The sequence below is a fragment of the Echinococcus granulosus genome (assembly GCF_000524195.1).
Source record: "Echinococcus granulosus chromosome Unknown EG_S00002, whole genome shotgun sequence".
Lineage (NCBI taxonomy): Eukaryota > Metazoa > Platyhelminthes > Cestoda > Cyclophyllidea > Taeniidae > Echinococcus > Echinococcus granulosus.
The window spans coordinates 504,471-515,219 of NW_020170382.1; the positions used below are offsets into that span (position 1 = coordinate 504,471).

The window sequence follows — 10,749 nt, forward strand, 5'->3', positions numbered from 1 at the left end:
TCAACATCTCTGCTGTTTTTTTGCAACCGAAACTGGTCCGTGCTTAATTATGTGCACGGCAGCTCCACGGCAGTCTCGGTTTGATGTACACTAGTCGAATGCTTTACATTTTACCACATAGGGATTTTAAAACGCCCCTCCGACACTCTAATTTGGCAATACTTATTATACGGAAACTAAAGTTTATTACTAGTGCCAAACTAGAATTCTTAAAATTCCTTGGTTGAGCAAGCGATGAAAAAGAAAGACATGAATTAAATTTCAGAGGAAAAGGGGGTGTATTTTATCGAAACAGCAAAATTTCCGACCCCTTCTGCGCCATCTGCAGTTTTGTCAGATCTTTTTTAATGCGTAGAGCACTTAGCCGCGTCTCGGGGTCGCGATTCCAGCATTCTGGCAGGAGGTTCCTGAAGAAGTCGGAAACACGCATCCATTCTGTTGCCTCGGTGAGCTGATGAGGATTCAGGGAATTGATTTCTTCTGTAGTATTAAAAACAATGAAGCAAATGATAAGGAGAATAAACAGATGAATGGGATATTTGAATGTCGATAAGTGAGAGAGCAAGTGACTACCAAGCTAACCTTTCTCCTGTTACCATCGTTACTAATGCTGTCCCTCTGCGGGCAATTAATGAAAAGATAAAGTAAAAAACACTTTTTCAAATAATGAAAACAAATCTCACTTCTGACACACAAATTACAGACGTCAAACAACTTTTTATCGCAATCCATTGAAGATGTATTATCCACGCCTTGGTTGTACACTATGCATTTGCATTTGAAACCGTCTGCTTCCCTGTCCGACATCACAGAGTCTTCAAAATGAGCCTTTTATATCCTTATGCAACTTATATTTAATTCAACTTGTGACTTTTACAGTTCTAGAAAGAGATGGTAGCATGGTGGCACTACACGAAGCAGTTAGTGGCCACTGGGCGCTGTTGCATTAGTCGACGCACATGTCGACATCGTGGGTCAGTCCAAACCATGCGCTGTTCATCGGGATGATCGGCATCAGTGGTAAAATCCGTGGATATCAACAGAAGACTCCAAGCACGAACTCCTACTGCTTACAGCTCTACATGGGTGTGATATTAGTTATGCCAAGGAATATGGCCTATCCTGACCCCAAGTGAATAAGAACTCTTTCGCTTCAGAGGTCCGGAATTCAGCGCCGATGTCGAAGTGTGAAGCAATCTGCTTCAGAGTGAATTTGGCCGTGCTGACAAGTCAAGTCGTGAGGGAACTTTCCGAGTATTTTGTAAATAATATAATAATTGTTGAATATGAGATGCAGCTTACACTTCTTCCGATTTTCACGTCTATCTCACAAACCACTTTCTGGGTTCGATTTGAATCCCTTCTGAAGTAGTAAAATAACTCGTTAATGGAGATGTTAGTAGAGTACTTCTTCTACATTCCAAATGGAACGGAATAGTGAATAGGGCACACGAAGACCGTGTCGTATGTCACCAAAGGAGTACGAAATCTTAAGGGATTTCTTGCCGTAGACTGAATTGGACTGGCATTCGGCCTGACAAAGGTAAGAAGAACTGGGAAGATTACGATAAAGAACAATACTAATACCTGATCCGATTACTCGAGCCTAAATGATCAGTAGGATTTGCATTGCTAGGGTCACACAACCCTTACCCCGGACGGCACACATATCTGGGGTATAATTAGGCGATGCTTTGGGCTGGATAGGAGAAAACAGAACAAAACATTTGAGGTCATATTGTGCTCAAACGGCAAACCATTTGGACCGTGGTAGTTGATTCCACCATGCCAATCACTTCGAGCCCAATTGCCTTCATGTGAGAACGGAGCAACGCTATACATCGCCTTTGTGTGGCAAGCATATCCACCGACCCTGGGCCATCTCCCACCTCTCTTCAGCCCCATCATCATCATTGTTGTCACCACTAGATTAGGCATATAAACCAATAAATGGAAAAGGGACATAGTTTTGACCCTCCCAGGGAGCTCGCGATTCAAGCAGCCAACTTGAGAACTCGAGCATTAGACGGCGGAAGTTCCAAATCTTGGCTACACGCTCTTTGCGCAGAGCCCAATGTTTGATTCGCAATAACATCAAACCCACTCTTGCAAAAGACCGCCTATAGCATACAAGCAAGCAAACACGTCCTCACTTTTGCCTTTCCGTCCATAAATGACAATCTTCTGTAGCAAAGCATATATTTTACAGTAGGTATGGGGCAAGGTTGCCGTGGTTTTGCCAGTGCCTTTGAGGGAGATAAAATTATCCGAGTCCCGATTTAAACCGTGTCCTCTGTGTTCTAGGGGATCGGTACGCGGTGCCTTTTTACTGATCAAAAGGCAAGGCACACAGCACACCGCCGCGGTCGAATGACATATCTGCGCACACGGGTGACGATAACGCCGATGCTGTTGGCGTGATGCCGTTGCATCGTTGGTCCCGTTTGCGGATAATGGCAAGGTGTGGTGGAGGGAGGGGGGGTGTGCAAGTCCGCACATACACACGACCAAAAACAGATGCGAGCGGAGACCGTCGCACCGCGTACACACGCATACGCGTAGTTCATTGGTTGGCTAGCCGATTGGCAGGGAGGGGGGGCGGAGCGCTGAAAAATTGCTTTGCTGTTTGCCTGTGTGTGTGTGCGTACAATTTCCTGCAAAACGGGCTTTGAAAATGAAGCGATGGACTTTCTGAACCTACTGGTTAACACTTTCAACAACAGCATCGCTTGCATTTAACCTTTAAAATGCCTGATCTGGGCCTTGACTCGACAGCAACTGGATGTGACGTGTTCTCCACCGGTTGCGTCAGGCTAGTATGGTATAATTACGGCTCCAACTTCCAATAATTAACATTATTTTCACGTCCAATTCAATCTGTTCAATACCACTTCAACTTACCTAACATCTGAGCCTAGCAAAGTCGGCCTTGAACGGTCTGATGCCCCTAAGTGTGCTCATTTTGCATCCTTAAGACGAATGGATTCCCTCTATCGTGAATGCACATTTCTCGATGCGTCATTATCGAGATAAATGGGCGTTGGATTGAGTAGTCGCCTTTGCACATTTTTTCGTGCTACATTATATTGCCTACTCTCGACAGGAGGAAAAAGAAAATTGGGACATCGTTTCTACGACTTGGAATCCGTTTTGTTCTTAAACGCTAGTCGCTTCTAATGTGAGGCTGATTATTCCGCTCAGAGAAACATGTAACATTCAAAGACGCTTCGGCCAGAATAGACGCGTACACTCTATAAGACATGCCTACTTTTAAACGACTGGAGAAAAAAGCTAGAACAATTGAGGGACAGGTAGGGACAGGTGTGTCTCTTCCGTCTTCCATCTAATCCCTAATCTAGACGCATTTTTTGATACTGTGTCAAACTATCATATGTAAACAACTTTTTTGCTGGAAGAAGTGTCCTATTTTTACAACCCCCACCGACGTGAACCACAGTTTCCCGCTTAATAATTAATCCGTGCAAATTTAAGGTGAGGGTTGAAACTGGAGCTTTTGTTGCAACAACGGAGAATGTAAGCCCCTTTTCATTATTCAGGAATCCGGCGTAGATAAGTGGAATAAGGGAATAATTAACTAAGAAATTATTCACCATATTTTAACCTACCTGATAAAATGGGCAGGCGAGGTCGCTGACCTTTGAGGCAAACCATCTCCCTCGCCGTGGGTATGTCAGCATCTCGGGGGACCTGGAAAGGGAAGCTGGGGATAGAATGCGAAGAAGTGAGATAGTTTGTTGGTCTGGCCACTTACCCAAAAATGGCCGACACTTTGCCCCAAAGCCCACGTAGCAATCTCCCAAATCATGATGCCGAGGGCATAGACATCTGCGCGCTTGTGCGACTCAAAGCAGAAGGGAAAAAGGGTCTCTTCCATAATCTAAAGAAAGCACACCGGAAAAGGCAGAAGTTAATGGATGGGTGAGTGCTGGATTTCCTAGATTAGCAAGTAGACATTTGGTAATTTCGTCGTCCAATTTCCTAATTCAATTATTGTTTTGGAATGTTATAATTGTTGAAAGGAATATAGTGAGGTGTTTTCCAAGTAGCAATGCAGTGATGCGTTCTCATTTTTTTGGTCGTGTCAGTAAGATGGCTTGTATTTTGTTATTTTCTTACCTAATTCCCACAAAAGAACTAGTTCAGTTGTCCAGTCTCTCCACTCAGGTGGTTTATCCCAAATGTTTTAAGTGTTGAGCCAAGGTAATTGGATATTATGAAGGCAAACACGGAGAGGGTACCATTATCTTTTTGTAATTTCCGGTGTTTTGACAATCCGTTTTTTTGTTCCAAAAGTTTATAAATAGTTGGCAAAATCCATTGCAATCTGGCCCAAGTAACAACATAACGATAAGTTCGCATTGCATTATAGCAATTGTAAAGACAATTGAGCCTGAAAAAATTATCCTTGTAGGTTGCAAATCATTTGCCTCACAATTGTATACTCTGGTCACGCTCCAGATCTCAAACATGGGGTACTTACTTTCAAGATAAAGTAGTCTGCTAGAACAGGAAGTCTCATGCCCTGGATAAAGCATGGCATAAATTCAATAAATGGTCAAATGTATTTTAAAAATTCCGTCCCGACTCTTCCGCTGTCTGCGTTCAGACCGAATTCACATTCAAACGAGAACGCAATTTCTTATTTATTACTGATTGTACAAGGGAGTCGCTGAAAAAAGAGCGCACTGGGGATAATTACAGCTCAAATCACTTCAATGGTATGAACAAGTGACAAAAAAATGAGGAAGTGGTAAATTGGACGTTTTATGCCCAAAGATTTGGTAAAAATAAAAGCGCTCATTGGCATATTATAAGGTTAATTACCAAAAAATACCAAGTAAAGCATGAAAATATCTTCACACCTAAAAATTTGCAGAAATTAGGCCCAATAGATGGTCTCAAGACGTGTGAATTTAAAAAGATCGACAATGTAGCAGAGTGCTACTTATGTCGATTTAAGCGTTCACTGCCAGCGTCAGATATAGGCAATACACCAATTCCCTCAGCTGAACCCAACATCACAAATGTGTCACATGCATTCTTTATACGCCCTCAAACAGATTAAGTTCTAAACAATAAAGCAGATATAGGAGACTCGAGGTCTGAGAATAAATAAACACTTTAGCAAAAAAATTTGAGCAGCATTTGGATAGGGAAAACAGCAATGGCAATATTGACGTTAGACTAGAACCAGTAAAACGTCTAAGCTGTGGTGGTCTACTCTCCTGTGGGATCTAGGCAGTGGACTATGAATGTATGCAAGTGGGCAGACCTGATAAGTCTCTCACAATTTGGGCTGCATGATGAAGGCATTGGGTCCTACGCATGCCACATAAGCTGGTATTCACCTGGATCTGATAGTGCAGCTACTTCCGGACCTACACTCTTTTGAGCTGCTGCCTAAGGGGCACAGTCAGTGAGAGGAAATCCTACCCAATTTCTTTAGCTTACTTTGCTACTCACCCGCACGTAGTTCATCATAGATGCACTCGCGTGAAGACAATTTTTTGGCTTATTGTGATAAAATTACCAAAAGATTTTCAGTGGAAATTACTTAAGATGATTTTCTGACCTGTTTTCACTTACTCGGGAGCCTAGGGCAACAAATCGGAGGAAAAAAATCACAAGTGAGCATGCACATAAGGTAGGGAAGATCCATCTTCAAAGTACTGGCAAAAACCAAGAATAACTAACACAATATCAGATTTCAACTTTGACATTTCACATCAAATAACTCAGGGCTACTCCATCTATCCAAAGGGGCAGCATATCTGTCTTGATCACATACTTCCGGTGCCATATAAGTCGGGAGACCAACTTGAAGTCCGCAGACAGGCCACCAATCAGGATAAAGTGGCACAGAAGCAATGGGGGCGCGATGATCACCATCAGAGAGGACATTCGAGCAATGAAAATCAGAGTAAATTGGGAGTTGAGCCGCCGACCAGTCGCGGAGGTGAGCATTAAAGATCTGCATCAGTTGTTCTGCGGGGAGGGGTAGGGGAGAGGGTGGAGCACAAATGGCGTATTCCAGACCACCTATGCAAATGCCCCCGTCGACCTTAAGGTGGAGGTTCTCCAGACAGATATTACGGTGAGCCAGGGCCGGTCGTCCCCTTGTACCTGCCATGTCTGTAAAGGCGTTAGGTTGCGTTAGCTCATTTTATTGAGGAATTTTGTATCTACTTGAGTTGCGTATTACATGTGTTGCTCAAGAAGCATTTAGATCAAATTGAAGCTCTCCATTTTAACGTGGCGGTTCTACACGGGGCAGTGGGCGGAAACTGCGACTCATTACATTGAGACAGAGCTCAAATGCTGCACCAGTCCATTCCATACATCAAAAATAAAGATGAGTAGCAAAAAACAGCGGCAGTGCGTGTTCGTATGGAACAACGCGTGGCGATGTTGAAGTTTCTTGTTGCTGTACACAAAAATGTGAAGACCGAGCCTGAGGATACCTGCTCATGCAAAAGACTCCCACCACAGTATGGAGCTGTAGTGCGACACAGCAGTGGCCATTGGAATGCTTCAAACGCGAATACTTTATGGGCAGATGCACGTCTGGACGCCAGCGACCATTCTGACCGTGGCGGTTTCAGTTGCAGTTCCCAATCTCGACACTCATTCAGTGTCGCGAACACTCAGGCAGTCCGTTGGTGTTGACTAACACACAGTTAACTTGTGCTGTGACAAAACGGTGCAAGATATGGATCTGCCTGTGGCAGCAGTGAACACAATCACTGAGGAATATGTGAAATTGAGGAAGTTGGCACACACCGGATGCCGAGATGGGTGAAGTGAAGTAGGGTGTCCTAGGATTGATCAGTCGTACTGGCAAATCAACTGAACGGTTTTGATGCCGAGGCATTGATTGAATAAGTGAAACGTTAGTATGAATGTAGACAGAAGAATTGGGCAGAAAAAGCGGTTCCGTTTATTTAAAGGTTTGATTTTAACACCTCGAGCAGCAGAACACTACTGGATTTTATATATAACCTCACGAAGACTCTCAGTCATTAGCGACTCGATCTTCATACCAATGACATTGAATCCCACCTATGTCGCATACATTAATGTTTCCTACTAACCCCTCTGCACCTTTATAATAAATCGTCCTTCAAACTAGTGTGCTCATAACGCCTTCAGTGGTAACTAGGTTGGTAAGATATGTAACTCTTCATATGTCGTGTGCTCTTAGTTTTCTACTAAAGAGTGACAAGACTCATGTCATCTTCTTAGGTTACCTGGATTACTAACGACAGCATAGCGCATGCAGAAAGTCCCGTTTATATAGAATAAAGGTGAGCTTGGTCTCTACTTGGAATACACATAATCTAGCTGAATGAAAATACCTTTAAGAAAAATTCATTGGAAATGAAGGAGGGACCGACAAAAAAAACAAGAAAGCAGGCTTACTCCATTGCAACCGTTTGAGAAAACTTAAGTCATTTAGCCGCCCATCCTAGATGGCCATTTGACTGAGAGAAGCTAGTATTAACGGCTATCCACCATTAAACATTCTCTCTTGTAGCCACTGGCTATTTTGGCATTAGACATAGGTGACCAGGCACAGGTTAGATAACGGGACGAGGTTGGAGAAAAATGCCGCAGATGCATCGCACTGCATGAGTCTGTACGTTTACACACACAAGCATTTGTTGTCTTCCGTCATGGCCATGAAATTTATCGCAAGCGTCTGCCTCGTCGTCATGACGACGGTGCATGCTAATTGATCACCACTAAATCATACATGCAAACATAAAGCACCCTAGAAACAGATAGGGGGCTGCTTTTATTTTCCATACAAGTGATCATCTTTTCTATCTACTCCCTGTCTATCTTTTATAACGGAGATGAAATCAAGACGCAAACCGCGGCGCGGCATCGTCCACCGCCTCCTCTCCAGCCTGTGAACAAATTGTTTTTGAAGTCGTGAGCGGACCGCAATCTGCCAGAGGCTGGGACTCCACCCAATTCCCTCCCTTCTCTTAGCCATGTCATCACCACTGCCACTACGAATGTGCCCCCATGGGGAGGCTCAGTATTTTGTCGAGATAACTCACTGTCAGTTGGATGGTGATAAATTATCACGACAAATGTGTGCTCGTAAGATTTTAGACGCATTCAAGGAATAGATAATTGTACACTCCAAATCGGGGAGCGGAAGCAACTCAAGAGAGAATAATGCTTAAAGTTATGACCGCAGTCCATTAATCATTCCCATGAAAGAAAATGTAAAGTTTACGAGAGTTCAACCTTTGGATATACCAATCAGGCCAATGAAGAAAACACCACAAAATTGTGAAAAATACATTACAAATAACCTAGAGTTGGAGGAACCACTTACCGCTGTGAAGAAAGGTTATTCCGTTTACGACATCGATGAGAGCGCATAGAGCGAAGGTGAGAGCTGAAGAGGTGTATTGGGAGTCTGTTGGCGAGTTCTGCTGCATAAAATTGAAGAGTGAGCCCCAAGGGTAAAATTCACTGATAGTGAAGGCGCAAAGGGCACTGGTAGCAGTGGGCTCAGACGTTGAATGCGGCATCGCACGGCATCGGAGGTCCGCTAGCAGACATACGTCAGCCGCATTAATGCCACTCAGAGAGGAGTGCCGAAGAACACACTTTTCGTGCAGGCAAGTAAGACGTTTCCACAACATCAGCGACCTCGATGGGCTAGCGGGATGCAGGAGGCGTACACTCACTACCTCATCCTCGTACTTGGCTGCGAGAGGAAGGCGTTCAAATATAATATTAACCACCAAACTAGTAAAAATAAAACGAGGGAATATATTTAGTGAGAAATCGGAGCAGAACGAAAATAGGCAGACGCTGTCAACAAAAACCAACGTACTTAATAATATACCAAAGTTAGCAAAGTCAAGGGTAATATTGAGACCCATGAATAAAAAAAAATGGAAAAAAAAAGAATTAATAAAGGTAGATATAATGCGTTAATTGCGTGTTTAATTCTCCGTTTTAGTAGCGAGTACTTGGGGCCTCCGTCGAGTGACCTGGCTTCCGGGCAATGGCAGTAGCCCCAAGTCCCACTGCACGTCGACAATGCATATTGTGCCCAAGTATTCAGTCTTTACTCTTCAAAGAAGCCTCAGGACGCTACAGTAATAGCTCATTCTTGGAATTGTCTTCAAATAATAAACTATTGATAACCGAACTATTCTTCACGCTCCATAAAGAAACAACAATCATGATGTTGAGATTGTGCATATTTAAGACAAAAAGAAAGCAGATGTCTTCGAGGTACTTCTCCGCCATTTGGCGGCCGATGAATAAAATGATCACAAATTTTACTTATAAATTTAAATTTTTAGAATGGACGATTAAAGAAGATAAAGCCATAAGTAGTGTGAGTATACTAACCTCTCCAGGAAAACGAGAAAAAAAATAAAATTATCCCCCATTTCATGAAATTTCTTTTGCACAAAAGCTTGTTTGACGTGGTAAATCGGGAAAAAATGTTCTTTCCAAATACATTCAGACTCTCCAATAGCTTACATCAAAAAGACTAATTCTTTAACAAGCTGCCAGAACATCAGAATGATATCAAGGGTAAAAGTCAAAATCGAAAATCGTAAGAAAATAACTGCCTCACTGACATTTACTTATGACAGAAAGCATTAACTGCCTACCCGATTCATTAAAACCCATGTCTTTTATGAGATTTGTAAACACAAAAAGGTCCGCAGTTGGAAAAAACATCTATTTTAGACGCATAATAGCTATATTAAAAGAGCAACTTAATTACGATGATCCTTTGCCTCCCCCCTCTCCAAAAAAATACCCATTTTGTCAGCTCTCTCGGCACAATGAATGGATCAACACGGGGTGGATAACAAAGCTACTACTATTCAGGTGCCATTACTACAAAAAATCCAGTTCAGCATTGAAGCTACGCATATTACTGACATGGAGTATTCGCAAAAATAGATGCCTTTCATAAAAAGCCTAGATAACTAGTAAACTGTCACTAAAATGGCCACAATTAACATGTTATTATGAAACTAATAATTGGAAGAGGTATTTATTGCGTGCAATAGTTTAGATTGATAAAAACACAAAGGGGAAGAGTTAGGCCATTTTTGACCTCTAATTCACTCACATATAACTACCAAAAGTACTTCTTAATTTGGCACTGAAGGAAATCATACTTATCACTAATGGAATACTTGCATGCTGAAATTCACATACAACAAATACCTAGATGAAGAGATGAAATCCAAGCAATGGAATTGTCTAATAACTACGATACCTTTATTAAAGTTGATCGTAATCAACTAAGCAGATACAAGAGGCAAAAAATGGAATAATTAACTCTACTGGTCTTATTTAAATACTAACTACTAAACCCCAACCAAATTTTTGCGTCTCTAGTACTTAAATAGAACCATTTCTATACAAACAGCAAACAAACCTGATAGGATTTCGGAATTCCGATCACGTGAGAACGAAGTCAAAAATTCTAACTTGTGAACCACCATTTTCCCATAAAAGGTTTTGTTTTGAATGAATTGAGAAGAGAACAACGACTGACTTTCTTGCAAATTTGTTGAATTTGTTGATGCGACGGAAGAGCTGTTTAAAACCAACTTTGGCTTGGGCGAGGTAATGCAGTACACCCAGGAGCATCGTTCACTTTCCTTTCGTTTTTGGTGGAAATAATTTGAAAACAGTAAAAAGGACACAAACCGGATAATTACCAACAGG

General features: G+C 42.3%; 1 protein-coding gene across 1 annotated transcript; it reads right to left on the bottom strand. All coding sequences in view use genetic code 11, as the record gives it.

Annotated features, from left to right (window-relative positions):
• Nucleotides 1-283: 283 nt before the first annotated feature.
• Nucleotides 284-10,523, bottom strand: EGR_00451 (Activin receptor type-1; the record flags this gene model as incomplete). The annotated part of the gene is made up of 6 exons (XM_024489700.1): nucleotides 284-480; nucleotides 3,627-3,708; nucleotides 3,773-3,898; nucleotides 5,810-6,153; nucleotides 8,372-8,749; nucleotides 10,457-10,523. 6 exons carry the CDS (start codon nucleotides 10,521-10,523, stop codon nucleotides 284-286), a joined length of 1,194 nt encoding a protein of 397 aa, XP_024355697.1.
• Nucleotides 10,524-10,749: the final 226 nt, after the last annotated feature.